We start from the raw sequence: 18,125 nt of genomic DNA, 5'->3' as shown, positions 1-18,125 counted from the left end.
TCCTGGAAGCATTGGCCGCGCCTCAGTTTTATTAAAGCCCCGACCTGCACACGTGAGCGCCAGGCGCGTCGAGACAGGCCCGTGGCCCCCGTGGCGCTAGGCGCCACGACACGCTGGGCCTTTCCCACACATGCTGCAGCAGGAACGCGCCGCGGGGGCGGGGGCGGGGGCGCCCACCACTCACAGCCGGGCTCCCCCTGCCCCCCATCACGCACATTCCCCCCTCCCCCCATCCCCCGCCTCCAATCCCTTGCAGGGAGCTGTGGAGCTCAGGCCAGGGAACCCCACCTTCTCCAAACTGGCCCGAGAGCCCCTCGCCCTGGGCACAGCCCCTGCGCCTTGGCCCGGCAGCCCCACTTTGGAGGGCGGGGCCCGATGCTGGCAGAGACCCCTCCTTGCCGGGGGGCAGTGGGTCCAGGGGCCAGACCAAGGGCTGCCCTGCTCAAGAGGCCGGGCCTGGGTCGGGGCCCGGGGGGAACTGGGGGGCTGGGGGTGTGTGGGAGCCCTGGGGGGCTCTGGCAGGGTCTGGGGGTGTCCTGGGGGGTGTCCTGGGGGGGACTGGGGGTGTGTCCCTGGGGGTGTCCCTGGGGGGGTTAGGGGGGACCCGGGGGAGCTGGGGAGGCCCTGGAGGGTGTCCCTGGGGGGGCCCTGGGGGGGCTGGGGAGGCCCTGGGGGTGGTGCCTGGGAGGGCTGGGGGGACCTCAGGGGGCTGGGGGGGCCCCTGGGGGGGCCTGGGGGGGCTGGGGAGGCCCTGGGGGCAGCGCTGGGGGTCCCTGGGGGTCCGTGCTGACCTCTCCCAGCCTGATCTCCATCGGCTCCTCGCAGGGAGGCATCTCCGTCGGGGTCACGGTGGTCATTCTCTCGGGATCTGGAAAAGGAAGCGCCCATATGTGAAGGTCAGCCCAGAGTGGCGGAGAGCCCCGCCCCCAGCGCACTCTCTAGGAGCTTGGCCTTTCTGAGCACAGTGAGCAGGGGGCCTTTGGGGGGCCAGGGGGCCTTTGGGGGGCCTGGGGCGCCCTCTGCCGGGAGCTCGCCCTCAGCCTCGCCTGCCTGGGCAGCAGTGCACACAGAGAAGGTTCTGGGAGAGCCCCCTGGGGTTATTTTAGGGCCCCTTCCAGGAGAGGGGGGGGTCTCTCCTGGGGCGGTGCAGGGAAGGCCCTGGCGCTCCCTGTGCCCGCTCTGCTCCCCTGGGAACGGGACAGGGAGCTGTGGGGGGCTCGTCCCCACCTCGGTGACTGGCCCCGACGGCGCAGGCCTCCCCTCCCAGTGCTCACGCCCTGGGGACGCCTGGCCGGTGCCCCCCCAGTTTTAGGCTGCCCAGGCAGATGCTCGTGGGGGGTGGAGGGGCGAAGCCTTCCCTGCAGCTCTGGGACAAAAGGGGCTACAGGGACCCCCGGGGTCCAGAGAAGACCAGGGAGCCGCGTCCTAGAGGTTGGGTGGGGGGCACGTGGGCCAAGTGCGGCAGCGACGGGCGTGACCCTTAGGAGGCCGGTGGGGCCCAGCCTGGAGGGGGAGCAGCCGGACGCGAGGCAGCCTGGCCAGCCGGGGGCACCAGCGGGGGGGAGGGTCAGGGAAAGCAGAGCGGGAGGTGGGAAAGGGGGCCCCTCCGTGGGGCGCTGAGCACGCTCCTTTGGTGAGGGAAGTAACTTATGCTTATGGCCTGGTATCTGTAGGCTCCTACCCCAAACAAATACCCTTTATAAAGGCCAGCAGGTTTCTGGTATTTGCATCGGCGCCCCTTTGGCTGACTAGTAGAGTCATCTGCGGTGCAGCCATCAGCACCGCAAACAGCTGGGCCCCCTCCCCAGCATTAGAAACAGCTGGGCCCCCTCCCCAGCATTAGAAACAGCTGGGACCCCTCCCCAGCATTAGAAAGGGGGAGGCGGAAAGGCTTTAAAAGGGCCTGTCCTGGGGCCCCGCGCCCCCAACTCCGCGGCCCACGTCTCCAATCGTACTTATCTTTTCTCTTGTTTCTTAATAAACTCTTAATTCCCTTGCCTACCCTATGGTGTGTCCTTGAATTCTTTCACATGACATAGCCAAGAATCTAGACGCCCAGAACCCGGAGTGCTCTGCTAACAACAACCAGGGCAGTGTTTGCTGGACCAAACCATCGGGCACCATAGCCCGGCCAAGCTGACGACGCGCGTCCTCGTCCCAGCATCCCAGCAACGAGCCTAAAGCGCAGGCCAAGGCAGAGGCACAGGTTCTCTCCAGTCGTCTCTGAGCATCTTGCTCCAAGCATGTGCGCATAACCTTACAAGTTCCCCTGTTTACAGCGCTGCGAACGCCCCCTCTTCTGCCTAGGAAATGGTCTTTTTTTCTGGCCCCAGGCACTCGATTTTGTCTTAAAGTGGTAGCCCTTTGCCCCGGGCCAGGGCAATTGGACTGTTTTCCTTACGGATAGAGCTGTCCCTGTTCTGCAGGGAGGCACATCCTGGCAATGTGAACCAGAGGCAGATTCCCCGGTTCAGTCTTTCAGGCGGCCACCAGGTGGACAGGCACAGACACGAAGGCACCCTCAGGTGCACACGGGAGTCACTCTGAATCTCCAGAACGGGCCCGAGACCTGCACGCAGCCAGGAAGGGAGCAGGAGTGGCCAGGGCTGTGCCTCGATGCTTCCTACCGTCTCCAAGCGGCCTCGTTCTTGATTCAGTGCCCGTCCAATCACTGAAGCCCTTTAACTGCTTTCCAGAGCTTGAAGATAATGTTTGCTAGTTGTTTAAAGATTCTATGGCGGAGCAGAGCCCTGGAGTGTCCCCCTCTGCCATCCTGGTGACATCACTCTCCTTGAATGATTTCTGAAGTTTGAGCCAGCCATGCATCCTGAGGTCAAGCCCCACTTGCTAATGACGTATCATCTTTTTTGTTTATTGATGGATTCATTTGCTAGTATTCTGATAAAGACGTTCGGTGGTTTCTGATTGTGAGCCTGTGTTTCTTGGTACTTTAATTTTTTTCAGGCAGTACCAGGAATTGAACCTAGGTGCATGCATGTGGGAAGCAGGTGCTCAACCACTGAGCTATATCTGCTCCCTGGTACTTTAATTCTTTGAGTTCTGAGTTTCTAGAGTGGGTTTGCATTTTCTTTGGCCAGTCACCTGAAACACGTCCAATCTGGAGCTCCTTTCAATTAAATTCTCTGCCTGAGGTATTTTGGATCACACAGGTAGCAAGAATTCAGCCGCAAATTCACATGAGAATTAGCTTATGGTCTCAGAGTCTCAAGGGAGAGATTTCCCCCATAGCCAGGGGAGAAAGAAACGCGTGCTTGCTGTTTCCTCGCTCTCGTGACCCGTGTGCAGCCCTTCGAGGCAGAGCCCTGGCTTTCACTCGTTTCTCTCGTGCCCCGTGCCACAGCCAAAGAGGACGTCCATCTCACGAGGTCTCAGGACGCTCAAGCCAACAGCTGGGCGGCTGCTGAACGCTCTCTGACGTGCCTCCACCAAGTGGGGAAGGGCACACCCCAAAACTAAACTCAGAAGCAGAGGTGGGTGGGGGTTACCTTGTGAGTGGGGGCGTTGCTGGGGGCAAGGCTGAGTCCATGATCAAGCCCACCTGACCTCCTGACTCACGCAGGAGGTCGAAGGGCAAGCTCCCAGCTGCTTAGTCTCTGTTGCTCCACAGGCAACAGAATTGTGTATTTTGTTTACTGGACCCTCCTCTCCTCAATTTTCCTGTTATAATTGCAAAAATGATCATCCATTTTTCAAAGATCTTTTCCTAAACTATTAGAGGAATATAGAGGCAGCAGGTTCCAAATATCCCCACACCTCAGGTTCACTTCAGAAGTCTGCAGCTGACCAACAGCCCTTCCGGCCAGTGATGCCTCTACCCCATTCAAGGATGCAAAGACAGACGGGTTACGGCAGGGCATGGCGCTCTGCTCTAATGCCACTTCCGAAGAATAGGGGATTTTCTAAGCAGTAGAGAAGAAAAGGACAGAGGATAAAATAATAGAAATAAAATTTTAAAAAGAAGCAAAAGAGCACAAAATAAGGAACAGATGTAAATGTACCAATAATCACAATAAATTTATGTAAATACTCCACAAAAAGTCAAATGTTGTCATACTAGCTAAATAGACAAAATCTAGCCACAGACTATTTAAAAGCGACACATCTAAAACATAAGGACACAGAAAAGATACTAAGGAAAAGGATGAAAAATATATACACGGCAAAGACTTACCAAACAAAAGAAAGCTGGAATATTAATGTTGGATTTTAAGGCAAAAAGAATTATAAAAGATAAAGATAAAGAAATAATTTAATTTACCAGGACACCAAAATACTCTATGCACAATGAACATCACGGCTTCAAAATATATGCAGCAAAACATGACACGATAGTAAGGAGAAATTGACAAGCCCACAGAATAGCAGATTTGAAGCACGCTCCTCAGTCATTGATAGTAAAGGAGATGAAAGGATAACTAAGAAGCCTGAGCTAATGGACACATACAGGACACTGTTCCCAACAATTGAAAAACGCACATTCTTTTCAAGCATAGATGCAACATCTACAAAATGGGACAGACCCTCATTCACAGGCAAAGGTGCCTAGTCTGCCGAAAAAGCAGGATTCTTGGGTATTCCTCATAAAGCAATTTAGTCTTGCTTCCATTGTCCCTTCAAATTTGTTCCTTGGGGCATCCGGCTCCTTATAATTAAAGAGAAACTAACATGAACAAATGACATCTGTTGGGAATTGAATCTCGGCCCCACAAAAGGCATGTTCAGATTCTACCCCAAAGCCTCGGGGGCAGTCAGGAGCCAGAAGTCACTGGAACCCAGAAGAGAAGTGAGAGGACAGGGGCATGTGATAGGAGAGCCAAGGAAAGCGTGGATGCTGGCCAGAGAGAATGCTGCTGACCCCAGGAGGAGCCTCCCAGCCTCGGAAACGTAAACCAGTACGTCCTTGCTGTTTACGCCAAACCATCGTGTGGTGTCTGTCACAGCAGCCTGGGAAACTGAGACACCTGGAGACCCTGTGGGTAGGGGATGGCATGAGAGGCACCACAAGCAGGCAAACCTAGAGAGTCTACACTTGGAAAAAGGGAATGGTGCCGAGTGTTGGGAGGGAATTGTGTCCCTCCCAAAAGGAGTGCTCAGGTTCCAACCCCTGTCCATTTGTAAACGGGACCTTCGAAGGTGTTTTTAATTAAGGAGAGCCTGAACTGAAGGAGGGTGTTCTTAAGCCCGTATGGCTGACGTTTACATAAAAAAGGAAACTGGAACCAGAGATGGACCGTGGGGAGCAGCCAGAAACTGGGAGTTGATGGAACCTGGAAGAGAAGGGAAAAGGGGCTGCCAAGGGATGGGAAAGCCGAGGAAGCCCAGAGGTTACTGGTCAGTCAGAAGATACTGACCCCAGGAAGAGACAAACCTTCTAAGCTCTGAAACCATGAAACCTTGAAACAATAAATTCCTGTTGTTAAGCCAACCCGTTGAATGGTATTTGTTTTAACAGTCAGTAAACTAAAACTGCATTTCCCATTTTTAATGATTTTGGCCTGAGGGAAGTCCACACCCAATGCCATCCTGGACAGCTAAGACTTAGGCACAAAACTCACGGTCTTGCTGGCTTGAAGAGCCAGAGGGCAGAGCTCAGGATGATAGCTGCATGAGCTGAAAAGTAAAGGGAGGAATCCTGGAAAGGAGAGAGCCGATAGAAGGAGAGTTCTAAAACGCGCTTGAACCTCTAGTCTGACTGCTGAATTTTGCATGCACAGGGCACACTCCAAGCAGCCTAGCTCAGCTAAAATAACTGAACAGAAATTTTAGCTGCTGTCTGACACAAGAAAGACCAAATTTTAAGTTTGGGTTCAGCCAAATTAATGGTCTGCTGAAACAAAAATAAAATAATCTTCAAGTGAATATAATTAAGAATGCCTGTAATATATCATTCACAATGTCTAGGATACAATGCAAAATTATTAGACACAAGAAAATAAAAACAGAAAAAATGTGACTAATAAGAAGAAATCAATCAATGAAGACTGGGTTTGAGAAGACATGGTTGTTGGAATTAGGAGATGAGGATCTTAAAGCAGTTATGAGAGCTATGCTCAAAGACATGAAAGAAATGTGCACGTCATGAATGAACAAATAGTTTGGTGGTTACGTTTAGACGGCAACTTGGCTAGATCATGCTTTCCTGTTGATTGGTGAAGCAAGCATTGGCCTGATAGTTACTATGAGAATATTTCATGGACTTAAATCATCAATACGTTGATTGAATCTGTGGCTGATTATATCTACAATCTACTGAAGAGATCGCCTTCAACAATGCGAAAAGTTATGTCTGATCGGCTGAAGGCCTTAAAAGGAGCAGTGATGACTTCAGCAGTCGGAAGGGAGAATCTCCATGTCCACTTTGGCCAGCAGCTGCTCCTGGGGAGTTCCTGGAACCTTCAGTGGAGTTCCCAGCTTGCAGCCTGCCCTGTGGAGTCTGGACTTGCTCATTCCACAGCTGCATGAACCAATTCCTATAAAAAATCTCATAATATTTATATTATATATATATCCTGTTGATTCTGTTTCCCCAGAGAACCCCGAATAACAAAATTAGGAAAACTTAGAGAAATAGAAGCTGTAAAAAAGAACGAAGTGAAAATTTTAGAACCAAAAAATACATGATCTGAAATAAAAAAATTCATTGGGTGGCAGCCATATTGATGATGACAGAAGAACCAGTGACCTTGAAGAAATATCATAAGAAAGGATCCCATCTGAAAAACAGAAATAAAAAGGATCAAAGATCACTGAACAGAGCCTCAGGGGTCCCCCATAGGACCCTAAACATGTTTAAATGGAGTCCCAGAAGGAGACATGAAATAGAATGGGGTAGAAAAAAATATTTGAAAAAATAGTAGCTAAAACTTCCTAGATTTTGTTAAAAACACTTACAGATTGAAGAACCCCAGGTAACACCAAGAGTGATAAATACAAAGAAAACCACACTTAGGTAGACATAGTTAAATTTCTGGAAGTCAAATATCAAGAGAAAATATTGAAAGTGGCCAGAGAAAATAAAGACACATTATACACAGAGAGATAACAATAAAAATAACTACTGACTTCCCAAAAGGAATAAACAGTGGAGGCCAGAATGCAGTGGAACGGCATCTCTAAAATGCTGCAAAAAGAAAAGATGCCAACCCCCAATTCTATATCCAGTGAAAACATTCCTCAACAAGGAAAGTAACATAAAGATGCTTTTAGATATAGGAAAACTAAGTGACTTAATCACCAGGAGACCTAAATTATAAGAAATGTCAGAGGCTGAAGAGAAATGAGAGCAGATGGAAACCTGGAGCATCAGAAAACAAAATGAAAAACAGAAATGGTAACTATCTGGTTAAATGCAAAAGACTATTCTTTTTTCCTCTCAGTTTCTTTATAATGCATAAAAGTACTTAAAAACTATAGCAATATATTCAGGGTTTATAATGTATGTTGCTATAATATACGACAAACACAGCATCAAGGGTGGGGTTATAAATGGACCCAATTACAAGGGTCTTATTTTTATTGTGAAGTGGTACAATTTTAACTAAAATAGACCATGAAGAGTTAATGATGTGTATGTAATCCCTAGATTAGCTATTAGCAAGTGCAGAGAGAATTGCTAAAAACCCAACAGATGAATTAAAACGGAATTCTAAAATATTTTCAGTTAACTCAAAAGAAGACTGGAAAAGAGGGAAAACAGAAGGAAAAACAGATGGGATAAACAGAAAAGAAATAGTGAAATGGTAACCTGAATCCAACCATATCAAAAATTACATGAAAATTAAATGGGCCTAAACACTCCAATTAAAGGGTAGATAGTCAGAATAGGGCAAAACAACAACAACAACAATAAAAAAACCCAAAAAACTAAGACCCAATTACATGCCTGTCTATCAGAGAGACGCTTTAAATAGAAATTTACTGAGAGGTTGAAAACAATTGGATGGGAAAAGATACCAAGCAAATAGTAAGCATAGGAAGACTGAAGTGGTTAGATTAATATCAGATAAATTAGATATTAAGCCAAAGAGTATTACAAGAGATAAAGAAGGTCATTTAAGAATGATAAAAGGACAATTAATCAGGAAGATTAAACAATTATAGGGGAAGCGGACTTGGCCCAGTGGTTAGGGCATCCGTCTACCACATGGGAGGTCCTCGGTTCAAACCCCGGGCCTCCTTGACCCGTGTGGAGCTGGCCCATGCGCAGTGCTGATGTGCGCAAGGAATGCCCTGCCATGCAGGGGTGTCCCCCGCATAGGGGAGCCCCATGCGCAAGGAGTACGCCCCGCAAGGAGAGCCACCCAGTGTGAAAGAAAGTGCAGCCTGCCCAGGAATGCCGCACACACGGAGAGCTGACGCAGCAAGATGACGCAAGAAAACCAGACACAGATTCCCGTGCTGCTGACAACAGCAGAAGTGGACAAAGGAAAACACGCAGCAAATGGACACAGAGAACAGACAACTGGGGGTGGGGGGAAGGGGAGAGAAATAAAATAAAATAAATCTTTAAAAAAAAACAATTATAAATGTGTGTATGCTTAATAACATAGCTTCAAAATGGACAGAATTAAAGGGAAAAATAGGCAAATTCACAATCAGAGAGATTCTTATGCCTATTCTCCTTGCAACTGATAAAATACTAGATCAGGAGAAAAAAATCAAGACAGAGAAGAGCTGAATAACTTATCAACTACCTTGATCTAATTGAAATATAAGAACACTCCATCTGCTGAATTCCCATTATTTTCAGGTGCATATGGCATGTTAATCATGATAGACCTAGGACATAAAGACAAGTCTCAATAAATTTAAAAAGATTGAAATTATAGAGAATATGCTTTCTGACCACAGTGATATTTAATCAGAAATCAATACCAGTAAGTTATCTTCGCAAATTTCAAATATTTGGAAATTAAGCAACACACTTCCAAATAACCCATGAATCAAAGAAGATCACAATGGGAATTAAAAATATTTCAAATTGAGCGATAATGAAAAACAACATAAAAGGTATGAGATTCAGGTAAAACTGTGCTGAGAGAGAAACCTATAGCTTCAAAGTGCTTATGTTCTAAACGAAGAAAGCGACCCAATTTTAGAAAGCTACCTAATTTTCTAGCTTTTTAACCTTAAGAGCAAAGCAACCCCAAAGTAAGCAGAAGGAGGGAAATAACTGAGACAGCAGAAATCAATGAAATAGAGAAAAGAATAGAGGAAAATCAACAAATCCAACAGTTGCTTCCTTGAAAAGACTGATGAAATTGGAAACTCCGTAGCTGTATGGATCAAGGAAAAAAAGAGAACATAATGACCAATTGAGAAATGAAAAGGCAATTTCAATATAGAGCACATAGATATTAAAAGGACAATAAGGAAACTTCGAGTTTTCTGCCAAAAAATTTAACAATTTAGCTGAGTAGAAAATTCCAAATAGTCCTATACCTTTTAAAAAAATTGAATTCATTTATCAAAGACCTTCCCCCAGCTACACACACCAAAAAAATCCATGTCCAGATGGTTTCTTTGGTGAATGCTGTCAAACTTTTAAGAAAGAAATAACACTAATTTGACACAAACTTTTTCAGAAAACGGGAGAGAGGTGTCAAGGAAACACTTTGCAATTTGTTTGATGAGTTCAGCGTGAATTGATACCAAAGCCTGAAAAGACAGCAGTAAGAGAGAGCTCAACAATCCTCATGATCATAGACATGAAAATCTTTAAGTGTTAGCAAGTCAAACTTAGAAAAACATTGAACGGATGATACATTATGACAAAGCTGGGTTTATCCCAGCAATGTGAGGTTGCTTTGACACTTGAAAACCAATCAATAAGATTAGTCATATAAGCAGATTAAAAAGAAAAATGATATGATCATCTCAATAGGTATTTAAAAATAATTTGACAAAATCCAATACACATTCATGACTAAAAAAAAGTCATTAAATTAGGAATAGAAGGGAATGTCCTCAATATGATAAATGGCATATACCAAAAAAAACTACAACTAACATCTTATTAAATGTGAAATAGTGAATGCTATTCTCTGTAGATTTGGACAAGGTAAGAAGGTCAATTTTCCCATTTTCCATTTAACATTATTTATGGTCCTAGCCAGGGCAATAAGGCAAGAAAAAGAAATAAAAGGCATAAAAATTGGAAAGGAAAAAGTAAAACTGTCTCTTCATAGATGATGACTATAGAAAATCTTAAGGAATCTACCAGAACATTTAGTAAAGTTATAGGAAATAAGATTAAACTGTATTTTTTATTTGTCTTTTTTTCTTTAGTTTCTTTGTATTTTTTATATTCAAGCATTCAAGAAAATGAAATAAAAAATAAATTCCATTTATGATAGTCTCATAAGGCATAAAATACTTAGAATAAAATTACCAAAAATGTATAAGACCTCTGTACTGTAAACTATAAAACACTGCTGAAGAAAATTAAAGACGGCCTAACTAAATGGGAAGATAATCCACACTCACTTAGTGAAAGACAATATTGTTAAGATGTCAGTTCTCCCACATTGGTCTGTAGATGCAATGCTATGCTGTTTCAGTTTCCTTGGCTGCTCAAGCAGATACCATGCAAAGGGTCAGGTTAAACACAGGGAATTCATCAGCTCACGATTTTGAGGCTAAGGGAAAGTCCAAATCAAGGTGTCATCCAGGTGATGCTTTCTTCTCAAAACGGGCACCCCGGGCCGGCTGCTGGCGATCCCCCGCCCCTGCCTCCCTGGCCGCGGCGGCCGTCCTGGCCTCCGCTGCTCTTCTGGGTGTTTCAGCCTCTGGTCTCTCCTTTGCGCTGAGCCTCTGCTCGTAAAGGACGCAGACACAGGACCCAGGCCTTCCAGGCTGAACGGGGCCACGCCTCACCCGAAGGAGCCTCGTCCAAAGGTCCTGCTCGCAGCGGGCCACACCCGCAGGAACAGGTTAGGTGGAAGAGCACGTTATTCTGGGGTGCTTTCTGGGGTGCATCACCCCAAACCTCCACCTAAGCCAATCACGCTCACAGCAGGAGTCCTTGTGGAAATCCGGAAACTGATTCTAAAATCTATGCAGAAATACAAAGGCTACGCTGTCCCAGTGATCTCGAGAAGAGCACGTTGTGTGACTCACCCTGCCTGGCCTCAAGACTTCCCAGAAAGCTCCAGTGGCGAGGCGGCGCGGCGCGCACAAGGGTAGTCACCTGAGCGGAGGGGGGAGCCTAGCGCAGACTCTCAGGACACAGGCCCAGCTCTTCTGGGGAAGGGGATGTCTTTCCAACACGTTTCAGGGACAACTGGAAAATTTTTAAAAAGAGTCTCAACCCCTGCCTCATATGTACACAACTGTGATTTAAGACAGATCACAGCCCTGAGCGCAAATGCTAAAATGAGAATGTCTTAAGGAGAAAATAAGAAAATATTGTTATGACTTTGGGATTGGGAAAATTTTTACTAAAAAGGCATAAGAAACATAAAGCTTGGGATGTGGACGTGGCTCAACTGATAGAGCGTCCACCTACCACATGGGAGGTCCAGGGTTCAAACCCAGGGCCTCCTGACCCGTGTGGAGCTGGCCCATGCGCAGTGTTGATGCGTGCAAGGAGTGCCGTGCCACGCAGGGGTGTGCCCCGCATAGGGGAGCCCCACGCGCAAGGAGTGCACCTGTAAGGAGAGCTGCCCATGTGAAAAAATTGCAGCCCGCCCAAGGAGTGGGGGCGCACATATGGAGAGCTGACACCTCAAGATGATGCAACAAAAAAAGAGACATGGTTTCCCAGTGCCGCCAGATAATGAAAGCGGATGCAGAAGAACACACAGCGAATGGACACAGAGAGCAGGCGATGGGAGAAAGGGGAGAAAAATAAATAAAATAAATCTTAAAAAAAAAAAGATAAACCTCAAACCAAAGACTCATAAATTTGCAAATATCAAAATTAAGAAATTTGATGGAACACAAGATGTCATATGTAGAGCGAAAAGATAGGCCACGGACGTGGAGGCCATGTTTAAAACATCTGTATCCGATGGGTTAACGTCCAGGCCACAGGAAGGACGCCCACGAAGAAGTAAGACAAAGACTGAAGAGTCCTACAGAAAAGCGGGCGGGAGACCTCGGTAGACTCTTCGTGCAGAAGGAAACCCGGACAGTGGACAAAGCCACGCAAAGGCTGCGGCCACCAAGACGTCCCGCCGCGGGCAGGGGCTCAGCAGACACGGGCAGCCTCAGCGCCCACACGCGTCGCTGTCACCACTCCGCTATGGGAAGGCTGAGAACAGGCCAAGGTCGACGTTTCCGGAAAGACCCGTGTGTGGAAAAACCACAAAGAAAAGCAGGGACAGGACGAGGAACGTTCTGGACAACGGCCAGGGTGGGGGGGGGGGCCGCTCCTCGCCCCTCCCTCGTGGGCTCGTGTCCTGTGAACCAAGCTGTGCCGACGCCTCTGCCAGGCCGCCACGGAGCAGACGCCACCTGGGCGCGGGCGGCAGCGCCCAGGCCCACACGGGCCCCCTTAGGGCCCCCAGGCTCCCCGGCTCCCCAGACACCCCAGGGGGGGCCCTGAAGCAGCCGTCCTGGGGGCCACGCGGGGACCTCCTTCAGGTCTCGTCGGCTCAAACCCCAACGCAAGCCCGGCCCTGCACCGCGGACGGAGACCGTCTTCCCCGGCGGCCACCACGGCAGCTGGAGGCCCTGGCCCGTCCCACCCGGCCATCAGGGACACTGAGCCGCCTCGGGTGCTGCCCGCCTCAGGTGCTGCCCGCCTGGGGTCCTGCCTGCCTCGGGTGCTGCCCGCCTCGGGTGCTGCCCACCTTGGGGTCCTGCTCACCTGGGGTGCTGCCTGCCTCGGGGTGCTGCCCGCCTGGGGTGCTGCCTGCCTGGGGTGCTGCCCACTGTGGGGTGCTGCCCGCCTGGGGTCCTGCCCACCTCGGGTCCTGCCTGCCTGAGGTGCTGCCCGCCTCGGGATTCTGCCCGCCTGGGATGCTGTCTGCCTCGGGTGCTGCCGTCCTGGGGTGCTGTCTGCCTGGGGTGCTGCCCGCCTTGGTGCTGCCCGTCTCGGGTCCTGCCTGCCTGGGGTGCTGTCCGCCTCGGGTGCTGCCCGTCATGGGGTGCTGCCTGCCTCGGGGTCCTGCCCGCCTGGGGTGCTGCCCGCCTCGGGGTCCTGCCCGCCTGGGGTGCTGCCTGCCTCGGGGTCCTGCCCGCCTGGGGTGCTGCCTGCCTCGGGGTCCTGCCCGCCTGGGGTGCTGCCTGCCTCGGGATTCTGCCCGCCTGGGATGCTGTCTGCCTCGGGTGCTGCCGTCCTGGGGTGCTGTCTGCCTGGGGTGCTGCCCGCCTTGGTGCTGCCCGTCTCGGGTCCTGCCTGCCTGGGGTGCTGTCCGCCTCGGGTGCTGCCCGTCATGGGGTGCTGCCCGCCTGGGGTGCTGCCCGCCTCGGGGTCCTGCCCGCCTGGGGTGCTGCCCGCCTCGGGGTCCTGCCCGCCTGGGGTGCTGCCCGCCTCGGGGTCCTGCCCGCCTGGGGTGCTGCCCGCCTCGGGGTCCTGCCCGCCTGGGGTGCTGCCCGCCTCGGGGTCCTGCCCGCCTGGGGTGCTGCCTGCCTCGGGGTCCTGCCCGCCTGGGGTGCTGCCCGCCTCGGGTGCTGCCCGCCTCGGGTGCTGCCTGCCTGGGGTGCTGCCCGCCTGGGGTCCTGCCCACCTCGGGTCCTGCCTGCCTGAGGTGCTGCCCGCCTCGGGATTCTGCCCGCCTGGGATGCTGTCTGCCTCGGGTGCTGCCGTCCTGGGGTGCTGTCTGCCTGGGGTGCTGCCCGCCTTGGTGCTGCCCGTCTCGGGTCCTGCCTGCCTGGGGTGCTGTCCGCCTCGGGTGCTGCCCGTCATGGGGTGCTGCCCGCCTGGGGTGCTGCCCGCCTCGGGGTCCTGCCCGCCTGGGGTGCTGCCTGCCTCGGGGTCCTGCCCGCCTGGGGTGCTGCCCGCCTCGGGGTCCTGCCCGCCTGGGGTGCTGCCCGCCTCGGGGTCCTGCCCGCCTGGGGTGCTGCCCGCCTCGGGGTCCTGCCCGCCTGGGGTGCTGCCCGCCTCGGGTGCTGCCCGCCTGGGGTGCTGCCTGCCTCGGGGTCCTGCCCGCCTGGGGTGCTGCCTGCCTCGGGGTCCTGCCCGCCTGGGGTGCTGTCTGCCTCGGGTCCTGCCCGCCTGGGGTGCTGCCCGCCTCGGGTGCTGCCTGCCTCGGGTCCTGCCCGCCTGGGGTGCTGCCTGCCTCGGGGTCCTGCCCGCCTGGGGTGCTGCCTGCCTCGGGTGCTGTCTGCCTGGGGTGCTGCCCACTGTGGGGTGCTGCCCGCCTGGGGTGCTGTCTGCCTGGGGTGCTGCCCGCCTTGGTGCTGCCCGTCTCGGGTCCTGCCCGCCTGGGGTGCTGTCCGCCTCGGGTGCTGCCCGTCATGGGGTGCTGCCCGCCTGGGGTGCTGCCCGCCTCGGGGTCCTGCCCGCCTGGGGTGCTGCCCGCCTCGGGGTCCTGCCCGCCTGGGGTGCTGCCCGCCTCGGGGTCCTGCCCGCCTGGGGTGCTGCCTGCCTCGGGGTCCTGCCCGCCTGGGGTGCTGCCTGCCTCGGGTGCTGCCCGCCTCGGGTGCTGCCTCGGCGACGGCGGGCCCGTGGGCACTCACCTGCAGGGGTGGCCTCCCCCGGCTCCCTGCTGCCTGGCCTCCCGGGCTCTTTCTGGGCCTGGACGTCCAGCAGGGATGACTCATGGTTCTCCTCCTGCAGCTCGGACAAGCTCGCGGCGACCTTTTCATACAGACTTTTATCTTCAGAGAGGACGAAACTGCTCTGCAGAGGAGAACGTGGAACCGCTACTTGGCAGCGCGTCCACCCGACGCCGGTCGACTCCGCAGACCTCGCGTGGCCTGGAGGGTCCCCGCCGAGCGCCGCCGCTCAGGTGGCCAGTGGGAGACGGCGGGCGTTGGGGGGGCGGGCAGGGGCAGGGCCAGCGGGGCTGCGCAGCGGCCTCCCTGGGCCGGGGTCCCCTCGGCAGCCGGGCTCTCCCTCCTGCGGCCTGGGCCCCTCTCGGCTCCCCCAGATCTCAGGGTTGCGGCGAGCCCGGCTCCCAGCGCCCTCGGCGGGGCCGCGCACCGTCTTCAGCAGGGAGGTGGAGACGTCGGGCTCGCAGGGCTCCGCCGCGGGCAGGAAGCGGAACTTGGTGCCCAGGCCCCCGCTGTTGGCCAGCGTGATGGTCCGCGACGCCGTCTCACCCACCACGTAGCTGCCGAAGTCGATGAGCGTCTTGTCCAGGGACAGCTGCGGAGGGCACGGCGGGAGGCGTGTCAGTGTGCGGAGGGCCCGGAGGGGCCGGGCGGGGCCGGGCGGGGCGGCCAGGCCCACAGCCCAGGCGCTGCTCCCAGCCCGCGTCCCTCCGTGCGCTGCCCAGCCCGCGTCCCGGGCCGCACCCAGCGCTCAGGTTTGCGCGCCTGTCGTGACTAGTTTCTGGCAAATGGCAGAAGACTGTCTCTGCTGACAAAACAAGGGCATTTCCCTCTTTCCCACTTTGCGCAAAGACCCCTGCGGAGCCGCAGTGCCACCAGCGTGACAAGGACAGCTGCCATGTGGACGTGGACCAGGGGACACCACTTCCGAAGCAGCTGCCCCCCTCAGTGCCCCACCACCCTGCCGTCCCTCTGCCCTGCATCCTGCCATCCCTCCATCCTGCTGTCCCTCTGTCCCGCCGCCCCTCTGCCCTGCATCCTGCTGGGGCGTGGGGCGCTCCTGCCACACGAGAAGACGCAGGGGGCACTCGGGGCACAGACCCGGCCCAGGGCTGGCCCACCCGCAGCCCCGGTGCACTCGTTCGCTGATGGGAGTGAGCCGGGCAGCCCTCGGGATGCCGACGAGGCCGAGACTCGACCGGCAGACGCTCGCCCGGGGCCTGTCCCGGGTCTGCAGGCACCTGCGCGGAAGCTGGGGCAGCGTCGTTCTTTGCTGCCAACACCGGATGCAACCAGACGCCCTTTGCTGGGTGAACGGACAAAGTGCCCGACAGAGACACACGATGGAGACGAAAGGAAATGTCCCGTCGAGCCCCGGGAAAGACACAGAGGGACCTTAAAGGCAAGTTGCGAGTACAAGAAGCCCACCTGAGAGCCCGTGGCCCCACCCAAGGGACATTCTGGAAAATGCAAAACCAGAGTCAGTGGAGAGCGGCTCGCAGTTCGGGGCTGGGATGGAGAGGGCAGGGGCATTTTCGGGGCAGAGGGTCCACGGCACGATGCAGCTGTCAGAACCCGCAGGGCTGGGGAGCCGATGGGGCTCAAGCGGCCGAGCACCTCCCACACGGGAGGGCCTGGGTTCGGTGCCTGGTGCCTCGTAAAAACAAACAGCAAGCAAAACAAATGAAAAAGCCAACTCAGGGGAGCCAATGTGGTTGGGTGGTTGAGTGGCTGCTTCCCACATATGAGGTCCTGGGTTCAATTCCCAGTCCAGGTACCTCCCAAAACAAAACACAGCACGACAAAAGACCCCGCGGCCTGCACGGCATTGCGTGCCCCTGACGCAAGCAGGGGGCCTACCTGCTGCTGGCGCATCAGTACTGGGTCATCGGTTGTAACAAACGCATCCCACGGATGCAAGATACGTGGGTGGGGGGAATGGGGACTTGCTCTACTTTCTGCTCAGTTTTTCTGCAAATTGAAAACCGCTCTAGAAACAGAGTCCATTAATTCAAAACTATACCTAAGTAAAGAAAGATGGCCACGATGGACCACAGGTGAGTGGGGCGCTAAGCTAAGGAGGATGACAAACTAACTCGGGGCATTGTCATCCCAACAACAAAAAGCCAGACCTGCTCGTGGGGGCCCCAAGGACGCCGGCGGCTCGGGGGGCGGGCGAGGTCACCAGCCGATGCGGGGCGCTGTCCCGGAGCTGCAGGTGGAGCCCCTTCCTTCTGGAGCGACAGCGCGTCCTCGAGCCAGGGTTTCTCATGGCTCCCCGCTGGGCCTCACCTGGGGCGCCTGCTAAGAGCGCCACGCCTGGGCCCTACCGTGGCCCCGCTGAGCCACCACCTTGCGTGGACTTTTCCAGGCACTGAATGTGAAGAACCAGCAGCTCCTGCGTCTGAGCCACGGCCGGGGCCACAGAGGAGCACGGACAAGAGTTTCCCCCCGGGAGGGCAGACCCCGAGTCTATCCGAGGAGCCTACTCCCACCCGGGGAGCCCTTGCTGGGGACGAGCGGGCCCCTGACCCCGTTTCTGAGGTGACTTAGCTGTGGCCACCCTCTTGCTGCTCTCCATCATGCAGAGTGTGTGCATGTCCACGCGCACCTGCGCATGGTGTGCGCGGGTGTGTGCTTGTGCAAGTGTGCGTGCCTGTGGGTATTTGCGTGCACATGTGCACGAGTGCATGCATGCGTCTTTGGGCACACGTGTGCATGCACGTGCTTGTGCTCACAGGTACTGGTTTGTATTTGCGTGTGCACATGTGCACTTGCAGAGATGCGTGAGTACACGTATGCATCTGTGTGGACTGTGTGCGCGTGTGCACACGCCAATGTGTGAGCATGCTTGCCCACGTGTGTGCGCTCACACGTGCCTGCGCGTGCCTGTATGTGCAGGGGCGGTTTTGGGCTGACCGAGTGGCTGGAGGGACTGAGGCCCGGGGCGGCCAGGCCTGGAGAGCGACAAGGGCCCAGAAGCCCCGGCTGAGGACGTGGGCAGCAGCCCGGAAGCCGCCTCTGAGGAGAGGAGCCGCGCTCAGCTAAGCGGCTGCCATGCTGCCGCCTGCACCCACTGGCCCCACAGCTGGGCGCAGGAGCCCTGGGCTGGTGCCCGTCTGTGAGCTCAGAGACCCTGATGTCGCCCCCCCCCAGGCCCTTTGTGGAGGAGACCTTCGCCGCCTTTGGCACAGAACTGCCCGGGGCTGGCCCACCTGCTGGCTGAGTCCAGGGTTCTGGGTTCGAGTGTTGGCTCCACGTGCAGCGTTCTGCCAGAAGCAGCACCGCCCCAAGCCGCTGGCTGCCCTAAAGGGTGGTGGGCCCTCTGGGCGAGGGGTGCGGCTTGGGAACTGGGTTTGGTGAGCGTCCTGGAGGCCAGCAAGGACACGGTGTAGGTGGACTTTGTGAATGAGGACGCCTCTGGGGCGACTGGAGAGCCAGGA

The 18,125-nt window shown here is 54.4% G+C and overlaps 1 protein-coding gene across 1 annotated transcript in view; it reads right to left on the bottom strand.

Annotated features, from left to right (window-relative positions):
• The window catches only part of CFAP74 (cilia and flagella associated protein 74), a 115,811-nt gene that overhangs the window by 37,340 nt on the left and 60,346 nt on the right, over nt 1-18,125 (bottom strand). The window contains 3 exon segments of the mRNA XM_071217179.1: nt 792-868; nt 14,647-14,809; nt 15,113-15,277. Of these exon segments, the coding sequence (XP_071073280.1) occupies nt 792-868; nt 14,647-14,809; nt 15,113-15,277 (405 nt within the window).

The sequence above is a fragment of the Dasypus novemcinctus genome, chromosome 9 (genome assembly GCF_030445035.2).
Source record: "Dasypus novemcinctus isolate mDasNov1 chromosome 9, mDasNov1.1.hap2, whole genome shotgun sequence".
Lineage (NCBI taxonomy): Eukaryota > Metazoa > Chordata > Mammalia > Cingulata > Dasypodidae > Dasypus > Dasypus novemcinctus.
This window is presented reverse-complemented; position numbering and strand designations above follow the sequence as displayed.